The sequence below is a fragment of the Python bivittatus genome, unplaced genomic scaffold (genome assembly GCF_059951505.1).
Source record: "Python bivittatus isolate LINGU-HERP-01145 unplaced genomic scaffold, Pbiv_v1 ctg000310_np1212, whole genome shotgun sequence".
In the NCBI taxonomy this organism is placed as follows: domain Eukaryota; kingdom Metazoa; phylum Chordata; class Lepidosauria; order Squamata; family Pythonidae; genus Python; species Python bivittatus.
The window spans coordinates 3,069,695-3,087,114 of NW_028277054.1; the positions used below are offsets into that span (position 1 = coordinate 3,069,695).

The 17,420-nt window shown below is 41.7% G+C and overlaps 1 protein-coding gene and 1 long non-coding RNA gene across 16 annotated transcripts in view; one reads left to right on the plus strand and one right to left on the minus strand.

Annotated features, from left to right (window-relative positions):
• LOC103067770 (uncharacterized) lies at positions 1-14,915 on the minus strand. 15 transcript variants are annotated; one of them, XR_015795959.1, is made up of 7 exons: positions 14,645-14,915; positions 8,157-9,928; positions 4,119-4,175; positions 3,451-3,512; positions 2,956-3,021; positions 976-1,023; positions 1-473 (listed from the first exon to the last, which is right to left on the minus strand). It is a non-coding gene; the product is annotated as an uncharacterized LOC103067770 (long non-coding RNA). The 15 variants fall into 15 exon arrangements; XR_015795964.1 differs by adding exons at positions 12,060-12,153; positions 13,955-14,023 and having other exon boundaries at positions 1-3,512; positions 8,157-8,930; positions 9,810-9,928; positions 14,645-14,905; XR_015795960.1 differs by adding exons at positions 12,060-12,153; positions 13,955-14,023 and having other exon boundaries at positions 1-3,512; positions 14,645-14,913.
• EHD2 (EH domain containing 2) overlaps positions 13,109-17,420 on the plus strand; it is a 27,364-nt gene continuing 23,052 nt past the window's right edge. The window contains exon 1 of the mRNA XM_007426975.4: positions 13,109-14,413. Within this exon, the coding sequence (XP_007427037.1) occupies positions 14,016-14,413 (398 nt within the window). The 5' untranslated portion in view covers positions 13,109-14,015. The remainder of the gene's footprint in view (positions 14,414-17,420) is intronic.

Genomic DNA, 17,420 nt, shown 5'->3' on the forward strand with positions numbered 1-17,420 from the left:
TAATTTTGTACTGTATTTATTGTGTATAACAATTTTTTAAAAGAATTATGTACATTTAGTACTTCTGTGTAAATTAAATTGCTCTTTTTAAAAATGGTATAGAAATTGGTTTGGCTTTTCTTGACTGAAAGAAAAACTGCTTTGAAAATGACAAAAAGTCCATGGAGAAGTACTCCTGCTTGGGTATTATATAAAGAACAAATGGCAATGATTATGACCTTAATGCAAACAACATAGTATTTTTTAACTACACATTGCATGTCAGAATCAAAGTTAGCAGTTGTTTTCTACAGCATTGTGTTTATTCTGATTGCAGAATTCAGATTTCTGATGCAAAACTTGAGAGGCTTATTTAATTTGGAAATGACTACTGATGGACTTGGCGATAATCATTACAATCATTCAGTGATTATTATAGTAGAAACAGCTGGATCAGTTCTTCTGAATCAAGGAGAGGTGGCAAGTTCCATCCACTGAAAGGCAAAACCAGGTGAGCTTTAATTTCACATTTGGATGTGCTTTAAAGGAAAACATAGGTACTCTGAAGCAGAAAGAAGGGATATAACTACAGGGATTGATGGCAGGCGTAGAATTAATTTTAAATGTCCTGTAAACTATACTGAACCTCTTGTAATTTTCAGACATTCTGTGGTTGGCATCTTCATGTTCCCATACTACATAGACAAATGTAAGATGTTCTTATTGATAGAAAACAACCATAATTTTTACAGATCTGTACATTTCATTTTACATTAAAAGTTTGCTAATTCTATTTCCTGTAATGTAGAAGGGAAGGTTGAGTTCACACTTGATAGGCTAAGCAGTACAACTGACGGGCATGGACGTGCATCAGTCTAAAATCTCTTGAAGGGTATCTCTTGCAAACTATAGCAGTGAAAAAATCCTGGGAAAAGCAATGGAAGAAAATATGTCCAGTAAAAACTCTGAAAACTTGGTTGCTTTTTTTTCCCTCACCTCCTTCTCATACACCATCCTCTTTAACATCCAGGTGTTTGCATTGCCCTGTTGGAAGGAAAGAGGATGCTTGTCATACTTGTGTAAATCATCAGCTGGGGAATTAGCACCTGTTGTGTGCAGACTAGGAAGCTGAGAGTAGCACCAAGGAGTATCAGAGTCAATTTTGAATAGTAAAATTTATCTCATAATATTGGGCAAATCTCAGCTCTATGTTTTATGGATTGTTTTTAGAATAAAACAGAGCAATATCCCTGTGCTCTGTTCTTAGCTCAGTGAAGGAAGAGAAGGATGCATGTGTAGTTAACAATTACAGTGGTGATAATAAAATGAGAATGGCATCTCTTATGGAAAATGCTTTCCAGGTGAATCATGAAGGATACAAAATTGTCAAAGTGGATCTGAAGTGAGGGATCCCCATGTTTTCCCAAAAGGGCTTTGACTGCTTGTTTAAATGGAATCCTAACTAAAAGCAGAGCAATGTTAGCAATGCTATATTTCTGAGCCAAAGCTGCAGCCCTATATAGATTCTACAGACTAAGCAAACCTATAATTTGATATGCTTGATATAATTTATTTTGCCTTTATTAGGCATGGGAGAGGAGCAAGAAACTATATAGGATACTTTCTTGTCAACATTATCACCTTGAAAAAGCATTTTTCTCTTTACAATTTTTAAAAATAGTATAACTTTATATTATAAACTGCCCTCTCTTTCTCTAAATTGGGTTTGCACTTGCTCTCCTGTTGCACAACTATAAGGAAATTTGCTGAGCTTACTTTCACTTCAGAAAGCTTTGGCTTAGCATTTTAAGTTGGCCTGTTTCAGCAACTGGCCAGAACTTGGAAGCACTGAGACTCAACATGAAGTGCTAAATCATGATTTAGATTTACTTTTGTTATCTCTGCCAAATGGCCAATGTGATTACAGTTTTGGTACAAAATTCCATAAGGGCAAGAAATGAAATTTCCAGCTAAAATGGTCCTTTCATAGGTGAAGTAATATTTGTTATTTTTATTTATTTATTAATTCTTAGGATAATCATTACTGTAAGTAAATCTACTCAGGAGATCCCTCCAAAGCTTAGAGCAAAAGATTTCCAATCGCCTCTTGTGAATTCTACAAAATGGGCTTCTAAATATCTAGGAAGCAAACCTCTAAAAAGCTCTCAACACCCTTTTTAACCTGCGGCATCCAACGCCAGTTGAATTTCATGCATGTTCATGGTGCCAGATTTGTCTTTATCAAACTGGATAAATATATGCTGCAGAACAGAAATAGGATAGGTTAGCATTGTGGGACATTTTATGGAGCTAATAAGGTTGGGAGCTAATTAGTACTTGTTTCAGCTCCTATTCACATCCTTACCAGCAGACCTTAAGAATCTTAGTGTATCCTAAAACTTGGCATTCTCATTTACACTGTGGGAGTAATAATTTACACCTATTTTAAAGAGCAAGCTGAAGCTTATTCTTGTTAAATTTCTACAAGTTAAGCTGTTATAGGTAGCAAGACCACTTAAAGAATGCAAACAAAGGACAGAGGACAAAGAGCCTAACTATCCCCTAGGGGTGGGTAGTTAGGTCATGAACCATAATCTAGCAGACATGAGAATTTCAACAACGGGTACTGTGAAAACTGTAGTATAGATTTGAATAAGCCTGGTAAAAAAAATGTAAGAGCCTGGATTCCTCTGCTTGCCTGGTCAACAGTGCAGACCTATACCCTTTCAGCATATGGACCCTTCATTGGACCACAAATTGACTGGGTTAGTACAGCATGCTAGACTAGATTGAAATGGGGTTGAGTACTTTGTGAGAAACCTAGTTTTTGACTTAATATGTTGTATGAATCAGGTTATAATGTGAAATCATATGATGTTTGGACAAAGTTTGTTTTGTGAAGTGAGTCAGTGGGTTTGGATTTGGTTTGTTTGGGTGTTTTTGTTTTTGTTTAAACAACACAGGTCATGCACTTGCCTCCCACTGTTGCAGCTTGAAGCAAAAGTACTTGGACTCTTGTTGTGTCAAATGGTCTTTCCCACTCTCCAGTCATATAGTTAAAGGAAGCAAGTCAGTTTGCCATTATGGAGGAATCAGGGGCAAGAAGAGGGAAAGGAATGTGAGTCCAGGTCTCACCCGAACCAGCATTCCCTCAGCTATGGTACACTTCCAGTCTCATAATTCTAAAACGTTTGTGCTTTCATAGCCTTTTCAAGCTTTGTTCTGTCCATCTCCTCCTTGGGGAAAATAATTAGAAACTTCCAAAGGACAAGGCTGCTCTACTGCCTCAGTCAGCAACCTATTATACTCTCTGGAGTCAGGTAATGGGTTGGGCCATACTCCCACACTTTTGAATCTACTGTTGAGCCTGGGTGAGACCCCTGATAGTGAGCTTCAGGTGAAGTCCCCTTGGCACAGAAACTCCCTTTCCCTTCAATATTTAGCTCATATTTTAGCTCTGGAAAAGGATACACTGAAATACTGAATGATCTTCTGGCAAAGCTCCAGGTAAAACGTGGTCTTCAGAGGACTTGCTAGAAAAGACATCAAGAGGCACTATTATCACTATTACGCGCAATGTAATAGTGTATTCTGTGCAGGAGCAAGAGAAGAGGGTGTCTTTGATTCTATTCCAGTCGGGGGAGTAGGGGGGAAATCCTCTGTGATCATGAGTGGAAGCATTATTTTTTCCTGGCAATACTCATGCAAACAAAGAATTCCATATTTTCAATCCCCATCAGCTGATTCCACATTTTCATCCCCATCAGCTGATTCTCCACCATAGTCAGAAGGTAAGAAAAATCTCTGCCTCAGATTTTATGCTAGAAGGAGGCTGGCAGGAGGAGACAGTGATCTTGGACTTGAAAGATCATCACCACAAATTAGTAATGGTGGAACACTTGCAGTATACACATGATCCTATGAGTGAGTGGTCTCAGCATTCAAATGGTGCATTCTGAACCAACTACAGTTTTTAATGGCTAGGGTAGGTAAAGGTAGAGTACCACAGTCATTACAGATAAGAGAGAAGATGAATCTTAAGTCCCATCCAGATCTAAAATTCTAGGTGAACCCTTATGGGAACAGAAGGAAAACACAGAGAGAGGAGCATAATAAAGTCAGCCTTAATGAATACTTGCCAACTTGAGTTGCATGGTTGAGGGCCATTGGAATTCACCAGTGCTCATTTTTCTGTCCTAAAAACAAACCAAAATATTTCAAGATTATTTTCTCAACCTGTTTGAGAGATCTGACCTCCTCTTTGAAAATGTCATTTATTTCTCCAGGCTGATCAGGGATTTGCTCTTGGCACTGATAAGCCTTTCTTCTATTTGTCTTCTCCTCCCATCTCCACAAGCCCATAAACCTTAATGTATATCTCCATCATAATTACAGGTAGTCCTCAGGTTACATCCACACGTTCATCAACTGTTCAAAGTTATGATGGCACTGAAAAAATGGACTTATGACTGGTCCTCGTACTTATGACCATCTCAGCATCCCTGTGGTTACGTGATCAAAATTAGGGTACTTGGCGACAGGTCTACATTTACAACTGTCACAGTGTCCTATAGTCACGTTCTCCTGTGCGAACTGCCTACACTTCATCTCTCCCCCATCTCTGCCCTTTTGGCCGCCCTGCACAGCATGGCCAAGATGAAGAGACAACTGTATTCCGCTGATGCCCCCAGCTGACCTTTCTTATCTTCTTCACCTCCCCTCCACTGGGCTCGCCAATGCCAGCTGGCCTCCAGCTCCATGGCACAGGGCTCTATCGGCTTTGGGCTCGCCTCCACCAATGCCTCCCTGGCCTCCGGGCTCCTGGCAGGCCTGCCTCCCTTCAGCATTCTCAGCCCACCACTGGCTGGGAATCAAGCTGATGTCCCTGCCCTGTGGGGAGGGGTTTGCACTGGCCTGCCCCAGACCCACCCAACGCCCGGGTGCAAAAGTCCCAGCATGATCTGCCGCCTGCAGCAGCTTCTGCTTCTCCTCCTGGTTCTGCTTCTCCCTGCCAAGAGCTGCTGCCAACATGTGAGTCCCTCTGCCGGGGCTCACTGCTGCTTTGGGGGCAGCTCTCTGGCCTCTGTGCTGCAGAGGCAAGGCAGGAGTGAGTGGTAACTGGGCAACCCCAGGCTGTGTATGGAGACTCTTGGGGCGGCTGCAGTTGCAGCTCCATCTCTTCAACCCACTGCTCCCTGCTCTGGTCCCGAGGTGCACCGCATGCTCTGCTTGGGAAGTTCCTGCCTGCAAAGGTGCCACATGGTCCCCACGGCAAAGTTCGGCCAAAGTGGCCAGGACTTCAGCTGGAAAGGCTTCGCAGGGCCTTGGCTGTAGGAGAAGCTGCATCTCCCAGGCTGGGCAGGGAAGGGAAGGGAAGGGAAGGGAAGGGAGAAGCCTCTTAGTGACCACCTTTCCCTGCTGAAAGCAAGACTTTGGGAGGGCTCTGCATGACTCTGGCAGGCAGTGGGCTAAGACTGCTGAAGTGGGGCAGGCCTCTTAACCTTGGCCATGCTGTGCAGGGATGCCAAAAGGGCAGAGATGGGGGGGATAGGCAGGTGGGGGGAGTTGAAGCAGAGGCAGTTCACGCAGGGCAGGAGAAGGAAGAAGTCCTTGCCTAAGGACTGCAACCAGGACTGCTGCTGCTGCTGCTGCTGCTAAGCAGCACAGTCATATGATGTTTTGCTTAATGACTGCTTCGCTTAACAATGGAAATTCCGGTCCCAATTAGGGTTGTAACCTGAGGACTACCTGTACATCTTTTCAGGCTATAACCAAGAGGGCTTTCAGCTTCCTGGAGCTCTTTGGGGTTGGAGAGGTCCAAGAACAGCCTTGGATTGCTCTGGAAATCTTTAAATAAGATTTTACTGCACATTAAAATTAGTGAGGCTGTAGAAACTCAATGCAAGTCATTTGCAAGTAAACTCTTATATACGCTGGATTAAGATAAAACTTTACAGATAGTCCTTGACCTATAACCATTTGTTCAACAGCCATTCAAAGTTATGACAGCACTGAACGAATAGTGGTTACAACTGGTCTTTGGCGTTCTGGCTATCCCAACAACCCCACAGTCACGTGATTGCAAACTGGGTGCTTGGCAACTGGTTCGCACTTATGACCGGTTGCAGTGCCCCACGATCATGTGATCACCATTTGCAAACTTCCCTGCTGGCTTCCCCAGAAAGTCAATGGGGAAGCCAGCAGGGAAGGTTGCAAGTTGGTAAGGTAAGTTTCCCCACCTGCACACCCTCTCCCAGCCCCTCCATGCTCCCACCGCACCAGCCACTCACGCACACTTGCACACCTCCCCAACCTGTGCTGTACCTCCCACGCACCCAACCTGCACTGTGCCTTTGTGCACCCTCTCACACCTTCACACACCCTTCCCAACCCATACCATGCCTCTCGCGCACCTTCCCTGACCCACACCACACCTCTCATGTACTCCGTCTCTCCCTCCCCCACCCAGTAGCACTTATCTGCCTGCCAGCCTGGGACTTGCAACTTCCTGCCAACTTCCCCACTTGCTTTGGTTGTGGGAAGCCAGCAGGAAGTTGCCTCGCCTAACAACGGTGGGATTTGGTTAATGATGGCAACCAGGACTGCAGGAATTCCTGTCGTTAAGTGATGTGGTCACACTTTGCGACCACATCACTTAGCTACAGAAATTCCAGTCCCAATTGCCGTCGTAAGTTGAGAACTATCTGTATAACTTTGAACCTTAAGTCTTTTTAGTTTGTACATAGCACAGTCTTTCTCTTTCTTCTAGCCCCCCATCTTGTACTGAAAGCTTATTGTTGTTTGTTATATTTTAAAGGTCTTGGAAATAGACATTCAAGTTTTCATTACGGCCTTTAGGGCTAGAATCTTGATTCATTTGCAGGAAAAGCTGAGATTTCAGCATAACATAAATAGTTGCAAAGATATATAATCCAGCAGATCAAATCCTCATAAAATACTATTAAATCCAGTGATAGGAGCCATTACACTTAATATCTTCACATCTGCACTGATTACATATTTCATTTCCCTATGAGATAATTTAACATCTGTCATGATACCTTTAATCCAGGGTTTGGTCTTGGCCACAAGATTCCATTTCTATTCCAAGCATGGCAGCACAGGGACATGTTGACTGTGTTTATATGGCAGGCCAAATTTAAAAACTTGGTTCTCCCATTGCACATGACTAATCACAGTTTGTGGCATAACATATTGTCCAAACCAGAAACAATTGTCATTTGGGGTTTCCAGAAACCAAGACTTGTCATTACTGCCAAAACCTAAATACAAGTCTCAGTTTCCAAAGCCAAATGACAGCTGCTTCGGGTTTGATTGAAATGCTACACCACAAAGCATGGTTAAAGAGCTGTGCATAGGGAAGAGAAAACGCATGTACTGTATGTTCACTGAGATTTTTTAGCTTACGGCATCACACTAAACTAGGATTGCTTACCCATGGCTTACCATATAAACTAAAATTGGCTGGACTCGCACAAAATTCTAAGCCAAATTAAACCATCCCCATTATTGTTTATTGTAAAATTTGAGTCACTCTGTGAGACTTCTCTAGGCTGGTTAAGCAGGAAAGTGAAATAATAGATTTCCAAGGACACAAAAGCTTATTTATTCTAGAAATGTTCAAGAAGCCATTATGACAGAATTCCTGCAACTACTATTAATCAAATATGAGCTTTCCTTATCCTGAAGTTAAGATTCACATTCTTATGCCTCTTTTCCTACCCCTCTGATATACAGGAATGGCCTAGAAGCCAGTCTCTTTGGGAAAGGACAGTGGTTTCCATCTGCCTCTTACTTGGGCAATGGACACTATCAGGCTGTTTGATTGTGACTGGCTGAGAACTGGATCTCATACCTTCTTTTGAAAGAGATTTTTGAGTCTGGACTCCGTATGGAGCTAGCTTGTATATACCAAATAGCATTTGGACTCCATCTACTTCTTGTTGCAGGAACTCAAAGCCAAAACCATAGATAAGATTTTAGGCAAATGTGGAATACCAATGGATTTCATATCCCCCATAAAGATACAAGTAAGTTTTAAGTGTGAGTTACTTAAAAATATGCCACTGATTCTACCTTGTCTGATTATTGAACTACGTGCAGGAGGGCAATCCCTGTGTTATCGTAAAGGCTCAAGTAGTATCTTGACAACTTACATACACTGATGTTTTGATTCTGTGAAGATGTGGAGGGTAAAGTTGCCTTCCTTCAGTGGAAACTCTGTGCTAGGGATAATGAGGTAATCTCCAGGGACCAGCTGGAATTCTCCTGTGATATCCTTCCTTTGCCCATGAATGTGTCCCACAGCCTTGAGTTTTGAAAGCAATTCTTTCATATGGGCTGAGGTCTTGCCTTGTAGATCCTGGAAGGAGGGAAATGCAGTCAACCCATGAGATATTTCTGCATGGGAAGCAACGCAATTGCCCTGGCCAGTCCTATAACTAAAGTGAAATTCTGGCCCAGCCCTACAATTAGACTGAGCTCCAAAACACCACTGCTCTTAAGAAGATGGGAAAGGGAGCTAGGCCAAGAAAGGCTGTGGTGTTCCCAATAGTTTTGGAAGGGAGTGCAACTATGGAAGCATATATAAGGCTGACTGGAAGACTGCAGTGGAAGGAGGAGAGCTTCTGCTCGGACATTCCTGCTAGACAGGAGATGGGGTAAGTAGTAGAAGTGAATTTTAAAAAAAAGTCTCCTGTAAATCAAGTGTGATTCATGATGTCTTTGTAGCCATGTCCATACAGGTTTTTTGGCAATAGTATGAAAATAGTCTGCCATTTCCTTTTTCCATGACTTTTTTCAATTTCCCAGTCTAGTTTACAACCCTGATATTTCCTGCTTTTCATTGCAAAGATGCTGAAGTAGTTCACAAATACAATAAAAACGCGGCCATCCAGTGAAACTTCCTTGAATGTTACCTCTTTGGACACCTGCAAAACAGAAGTAAAGTTGAAGTTGGGGTGCATTTGTGTAAGGAAATCAGTTGACTGCATGGGTTGTGGCAATTGTCTTCCTTTGCTCAATTTCACCCCCCCCCTCAAAATCAGCTGCTCAATTAATTGTGTAAATGAGCACATTGTATGTTTCTCTCCAGCCTTAGTCTGAAGTAGAATTATTTCTACTTCATTAATATTTGGGCATCAGATGGGGATCAACAAGAGCTTGGCCTACCACTCTAAACATGTTCCCCATACCCTGCTCACAGGCATAGTTGGTTGCCATCCTAGAATTAAACCAGTTCCATTTATTGGTCTCAAAGTCACACTGGAAGATATCAGTGTTGGCAAGCAGGAACTTCCTACTTGTCCTGCCCACTTTCTGCAACAAGGAGACAAAGACTTTGCATTTGGGCTGTTTTTCCAACTTCTCCCTGTCTGGCTCCAGCAGTGAAACAAAGAACTGGGGGTTCATCCAGTAGGTGCCATGGAGAAAACTGGTGTCTCAAAACCACTCAGCTGTACAGACATATTCTGAGGAAACTCGGTCACAATTAGAAGAACCAGGTTAGAGAAGGCAGTTTTAGGCTGGAAACATAAGAGTCCTGCCTTTATCCATGATGCAAATAGCTTGAAAAATGCTATCACCATATAAATACATAAATTAACTATTGGGCAAAAACGTGTGAAGCCATCACTATCTTTATACAACAGAAAAAAATACTATTAGGGATGCTATCTCATACAGGGTTGAAGTGCCATTCATCAGTCGGCATTGAGCAACCCAGAAGTTGTAACACTGAGCATTTTGACAGGAAGCCATTCGCCCTTCTGAAAAATGCCCCTTGAGAAATAATGGTCTAGTAGACCTACCTGGAAATGGAAGATGCCTGCATAATTCTCATCAAAACCTTGATCTGGAGGGACTACCCTTTGCAGAAGTTGTGGATGCAATGTGAGGCAGGCCGCTGCCGCTAGGAACCAGCAATTACCTGTCAGAACGGGAGCATTGCTTTTTGCATAGACACTGAACATAGCAAATACATCACACTGGGGATCGTATTCAGATCTTGTGAGATCTGGCCAGCGAGACAGAAGAACAAGTAAATTTCCAAACAATGAGTTGTTAGGGCCCTTGTCTAGATTAGAGACAAAGTGCTTCTCCAGTTAAACTTTTTTGTACACAGAGAGGGAGAAGAACTGTGCCTTCCTATGGGGCATGTGCTGTCCAGAATTAACAGCCCAGCCCTCAGACTTCCTAGTGGTTGGGCTGGAGAAAGGGCCATTTTGCAGGGGTGAACAAAGCATGCACCATAATAATCAGAATATTAATTATTACTGCTCAGGAAGAATAGAACCCTGTATTGCTGGTAGATTTTGCAAGCTCCATGTTCACTTATTTACATGTTTGCATACTATCTTTCTGTCTTAAAAAAAACCCTCAAAGTGCCTTATAATTTAAAATAAGGTACAAAAATGTAAGAAAACGTTTTAAGATTTGTCTGTGCGCTCTTAGTGTATTACAGATGAAGATATTGAGTCATGTATATGTATGCATGTTCATGCAGTATTACAGTGTAAAGGAAGTCAATGTTAAAAGCTCACAATTCCTCCTGAACTTTTACCAGCAGCCTGAAATGTAGAATTTTAACAAGCAAAATGCAGAATCCTTTTGCCATAGAGATACAATTACGGGGATACTTTTATCTACTAAATTGCTTTCTCAGATTGCTATAAAAGACACCATGAACAGGAACAATTGCACTTTTAAATGACATTTATAATTCAGTATTGAAGTAGAACTGCAAAAATACCAAGTTTATGACTGGGAAGGCTACCTTTTTCTGCCATGGCTCTTATATTCTTAATATTTATACCACAAATCACCATTAAAAGTTTCCCAGCATGTAATTGCAGTTAAAGTAATCAGTTAAACTGAAGGATTTACAGACATTGCAAAGTAAGACAGCAAAAGAACCCTTACTCAAATATTTTCCCTGGCAGATATCAAACCGACTCATTCCTTCATGGATAAATTTTGGCACCCAGGGTTGCAGATATCTTGTTGCAAAATTTTAAAAATAATTTAAAATTATTTACTTATGCAGTATAGCAATATATTCCAGTTGTGAATATGATTCATTTTTACCTAACACCAAAGTAAATTTGCCCCAAACTATTCCTGTTTCTGTATTTGCTGTAGGATTTTGTGTGTCACACTTTCCTCAAGGAGCCCAGCTTCAGTTATTCTCATAGCCAGCGAGGTTCTACAGTGACTTTTGTCCTTTCTTTGATCAAGCAAGATACCCCCCTGATGCTACTATATGCCAAAGAGACCGCGTAGAGGCTGCCTGTTTTTCTCTTCTTTTTAGAACTGGTTCTGATCAAGAGTAATTCAGAGTCAAAACCATATTTTATTCATAACCCACCTTTGGTCTCATCCAAATCAATGTCTGCATGGCCCTGGAAATAGGGGCCAGCTGCTAGTAACCAATGGAAACTGGGCATGCTTTGAATTCAGGATCGGTGAGAAGCTCTTTCTTCAAGAGGCATTGTTGTTTCAGTCTGAGATAATCTTGACCATGATCAGGGGAAGCTTCATGACTTCCTGTAGGCTTGGAGTCCTTAATAAGATGAACAGTGATACCAGAAGAAGCCATGGCTGCTCCAAGATGTAGCTGTATTATTTACATAGTTGGATTTTTAAACAGTGCACATGATGGAGGGGATTTATCTTGGATGCCAAGACCTTGCACGTATCAGACTGGTACCAATAATTTGTTTGATGGTGGGTTTTTTTTGTTTTTTTGGTGACCAGCCCAGTGAGGCCTTTTGTCCTCCAGTGCTGGGGAGGCATTACGTTTCAAAATACTTGAGCAAACTTGTAGCAATATATACTTCAAGATTTATGTGACTGGGGCCATATTAATGAAATAACAAGAAGACATAACTGGAAAAATACGCATAACTGGAGGTCAAGGACTGAAATAAACGGGACCTCAGTAAATGATTCAGCAAATCTGCCTCTTGGAGAAAAAGTCTTTTGTCAGACACTGTTGCCTTTGAGTTCATATGGGGTTATATGAAAGAAAATTAGTTATCACAAATTACATGCAAACCTACACAGGCCTCTTCAGAGAGTGGATCCTGGTAGCACACTCTGTTCCTTGGAGGGAAGGCTGTTATCTCTAAAAAGACAACATCCCAAGACATGGGCCTTGAAAAAAGACAGATGTTTGTGTGAATACCATGTCCCTGTTTCTTTGGTTCTCATACCATTGCTCAGCCACTTCCAACACATCTGAGGAACATCAGCCAAGATTGTCAAAATTTGCTTCTTTGAGTTCTTGTAATCTCATGCTTGTGTACTCAGTGGCTTGGGGGAGCAGAAAGTTTTTATGCTAGACTCCATCAGTGATCTCATAAAAACAGCTTAGTTCCAGTTCAGTCTCAAATCAGTTAATCTTCTCTGGACTCTGCTACTACATCAGAAGTTTCAGGCCCCAATCCAAGTTCCCCATCCCCAAAAACCCAAAGTTGCTGTAATAATTTTTGTTCTTTATTATTATCAATCTTATAAATAAATAATTTTAGTTTTGCTAAAGCAGAAAAGAATCAAAGCCATCCAATTATTTGCTCTTTGTATCTCATAGCCTCCCTTGATTAAAAAAAAAAATCATCACTTTAAATGGACTGAACATCATAACATCTGGAAATCAGTATAGCAACTCTTTATCATTGCTTAATGTAGCTGCCTAGACTCTTCTTGTCTTTCCCCATCCCTGTTCTATCAGTTCTTATCTCAATCTTTGGCAATCCTGCAATGACTCTATGAGAACTACAAGTGCGTCTTTGGAACCTGTTTCTGGAGGCAGGTTGATATCTCACCAATGAAATCTACTTACTGTGCAGACATTACCAGATGAGCACATTTAATAATCCTCATCTGTTGTTTTCTGAATGTGGACCTCTAATTAACTAATTGCTGTTAAGGGTTCAACATTTGCATACTTATGTTTGAGAACCAAGGAGATGTTTCCTTGGCCCAGACAGACCCACTTTATCTACAATACTTTGCAAAATTTGGATTTCCATCATCCTACTTCTTCTTCCCCCCACATTTACTTTTAATTAGTTTTTCCTCCCTGAACCACATGGTGGCATCAGAGCCCTTTAACTGCCAAACCCACATTCCTGTAACTTGGGGAGGGGGGGGTAATGTGCATCATTTTTTGCGCATTACTTATTCTCGAGTTCTTGGCCATCCCAGCCTTCTCCTCCCTTCCTGGATAATTTATGTTAATATATTCTTCTCCCTGCATGCCTCTTGACAGCCAGCTTCTTTTCATGCAAGAGAACTCTTCAGATATTCTTTGGGACCCCAGAAGTGGGGGGAGGGGAAAATCAGGATTTCTACAAACAACAACCAAGAGGGATTTTCCATCTGAAAGTGACATTGGTATGTGGATATTTGTGTCCCAGTCTGCCCTCGTCTACAACATATTTTGTGCTGGCTGATTGCCTCTTCCCACAGCCTTTCCGAAAATAAAGTGACGTATTTTATTCAAAGGCTGAAGAAGCTCAGTGATTCCCCACCTAGAAGGACTCCTTTCTGCTCAGATTTTCTTGAATCCTGTGCCAAAGTGAAGTCTGTGTTCTTTCACCTGAAGCTTGGAGAAAGCAAGTTTAGAACTGGAGGAACATCGAAGGACTATCAACTTCTGCAAAAGAGATTCTCTCTCCAGGAAATCAACTGAACTAAGTTCTGGACCTCCTATACCAGCTTACCAAAAGTTCATTGACTGGAGATCTGTTGATCCATTTGATACTGCATTCCTAAAGGATTAAAGAATCCATAAACATACTGGATACTCTTTATTAGCTAAGATTTTTAGCTGATTCAAGTCCCTGGATCTGATTGTTGGGCCTTGCCCATTGCTGACATTCTAGATCTAGTTCTCTTTAAGATCTATGGTTCTCTCTGTCAAGGCTTTTATTCTCTTTAGTTGTAGCCTCACCTGTGATTAGAGTTTATTTCCCAGGTAGTGGACAGAGTGCTATTTTCACAGGGCAGTCAATATGTTCAGCTGGATGAAAAAGAACGAGAAGAAAACACCAGAAGTGATCCGCACAGTTACTGAGGGCCTGAAAGACCTCTACAAGAGGAAGCTCCTTCCAGTGGAGGAATTTTATCGGTTCCATGATTTTCACTCACCAGCTCTGGAGGATGCCGACTTTGACAACAAGCCCATGGTACTGGTGGTGGGCCAGTACTCAACTGGGAAAACTACCTTCATTAAATACTTGCTGGAGCAAGATATCCCTGGAAGCCGCATTGGACCTGAACCCACCACAGACTCTTTCATTGCTGTCATGCATGGTGAAACGGAGGGGATCATACCAGGCAATGCTCTTATTGTGGACCCCAAAAAACCCTTCCGAAAACTCAATCCTTTTGGAAACACTTTTCTCAACCGGTGAGTACCCCAGATCATTACCTATTCCTTTCCATTTGCCTGTATTTTTGAATATGTAACTTACAATTAAAGAGATCTAAGGTAGTGGCCATCAATCATTCCAGAACCAGGGCGTTTATTAATTTCAGTATGCCACGTGGCACTGAATTTGGAAAACTCTGTGTGTGTGTGTGTGCGCGCACGCTGACCACATATGGGCAAATTATCCACATGCAGAACTCTCCTGCTTACCTCACTGACACCCTTCCAAGGAGCCGATGATGGCATATGTGGTGTTTCTCTTTTCCTTCACTGCTTTTAAGCAGCACAACCGCTCTGTGAAATAGACTAGGCAGAGAGACGTTGACAGACCCAGTTGAGCTTTCTGGCTGAGTGGGCTTTGAAACCTTGTGTCTCCACTCCAGTGCCACACCCTAACCCAGCCTCCCCAACAGCACCTGCTAAATGGACGCAGCGGGCATTGTTATCCCAATAAAGCTGGAAGGCATCAGAGAGACAGACTGGGAGCAGAGGGTGGGCAGATCAGTAGTGCATCACTGATGTGTTGCAGTGGAATGCACTGACTGGGGATCATAGGATTTGGAGTCCAACATATCTGAAAACTGCCAGATTAGAAAAGGCATTGTACCAGGCTGACTTTTTCCTGTACTTTTAACAGCTTTTATGAAAGGCCTTAAATATACGTAACACAGATTAGAAGAGGGAATTTCAGCAACTTCACCCTATCTAGGCTGGGAAAATAAAAGCTGCATTTCCCCTTATTGCCAGCTGAGATGAGAGCCCCAAGGACTTTGCTACTGGTTTCACTTTTTAGTATTTTTCTCCTCCTTCAGTCCACCAATTGAAGGACAAATCTTGAGAGGCATGGGGGGAAGGAAGAGTCTGAATTAAATGCAAACCTTGAGATTGTAAAATAGGGTTAGAATTTTCCTTCAAAGACTCTCTGAGAAAGAGTCTCTGCCCAAGCCTCATGGTTTCCTCTTCCATCCTTCACCCACTGTAGATTCAGTCTAGATTATACAACACATTAAAGCTGCCTTGTTTTAATCATGGTTTGTTGAATAAACCATTTATCTGGGTTCATATACACTAAGCCATACATCCTTGTTTACTGATCACCTTCACTGGGTTTGCAGTACATCCTAATCAGATTAAATCAAGGTGTTTGGGGTTTAGGAGAATGTCTGGATTCGTAAGTCCAATAGATAATAATCTCTGCTATTAAAGGATATTAGAGATAATGGTAGGAAAAGGGAGAAGCACTGGCCATTCTCACTTTGCAGTCCCATTTCCCCTCCCCTCCCCAAACAGAGCAGATTCACACATTGCACTAAGCCATAGTAAAGTTTCTTTGGTTCTAGCTTAGTTGGTTATGTGAACCCATCCTTTGTAATCAGGGTTTAGCATGTTGTATAAATCCAGCCAAGATTGGTTCCAAAAACTTATTTTCATTTTTTTTCCACAATGTATCTTTAAAACAATCTTGCCAACTGATGAAGAACTTCAGTAAAATTACTCTTGATTGCAGTTTGTCTCCAGAGAATGGGAAACTCTGAGATTTGATGCCTCTAGTTAGTTTCCAGAGAGCTCTACTTTTACCATGTTGTTTACATAGGATGGGCTATGCTCCTTCCTCAGTCAAGTAGTTTATAAAACATCAACTCCACCCTGAGCACAACTCAATTTTGGCAGCTGTTGTCCCCATTCTTATTTGCTTTATCTCTTTCCCCCTGAAGGGACTATCAGCTGGGACTCCAGAATTGGATTTAGACCTAACATAAGCATTACAGTAGATGAATTTTGAAGACTGAAGGAGCATACACAATGGATGGATGGATTTCTGCCTTTTTTCACCTTCAAACACATCTATCTATCTAGATGAAAAGATAGTGAAAGTGAAAAAAGGCAAAAATCACCAGCATTCTCTTGAGATAATTGATTCAACTATAAATCACTGGAGCTGCAAATCAGTCAGGGTCTGAGTTCTGGATAATGCTTTTCAACCCTTCTAGAATACGCACTGCTGTTTAGAGAGAAATGGTTGCATGTGTTCAAGTGGTTTGAACGGGATTGTGAATTTTAATTCGTTTAAACCAGGGGAGCACAGTCTGAAGTACCAGGGCTATAGGGAGCTCCCTGTAAGCCTTGGGTTTAGCCCTGAAAGTTTCCACCTAATTATCACTTTTAATATGACAGAAAGGTAAATTGAATCCACTGGAAGTGATGACATTAACCTTATTGAATTAATTGAATTTCAATCCAATTTTGTTTTTTCTCTTGCCCCCATTATGAAGTAGGCACCAGCATGCCATTCCAAGACCATGCTAGATACCAAAAGTGACATACCCATTTTTAAAAAAGTAGATTAATTAACATACATATTGATTACCCTGATTTGTGAAAGACTTTCCTGATTAACGTCTCCATGTGAGAGAGAAAAGAGCACACCAGGCCTTCAGAGCTTTCAGTAAAAAGATTTTTGGCAGTTTGTTGGGAGCTTTGTCTATGCGATCTTCTCACTGCTTCTTAGTCAATGAGAAAAGAAAATCAGAATTGTTAGTTTGCTACTGCTGGGCTGAAGGAACTGCAGGCCCCACTATAGAGACTCACTGAGAGTGCCAAAATTCCTGGGAAGCTTCAGCCGTGCAAATAAAGAAAGAGCAGCTGCTTGTGGTGCTACGGAGGAGGAACAGAATGGCTCCTTTCCAAAATGCAGAACTGAGATCTGTATCAGCTGCCGAGGTAGCACTGTCAAAGGGTGAAAGTAAAAACTAGCAGATACTGCAAATGAGAAATGAGCAGTTTCATAAACTCCAGCTCACTTAATGCACTGTTGCCGCAGTATCTGAGCATGCAAGAAACTGTGCTTCCAGAGAGGCTTTGATCCGCCACTTTCTCCACCCCATGTATAATTTGATGTACCTTGATTATGCCTTCTCCTCCTCCTCTTTTATTCCAGCTTAGAAAATAACTCAAACCCTATTGCCATTATAATGATGTTTGTTTG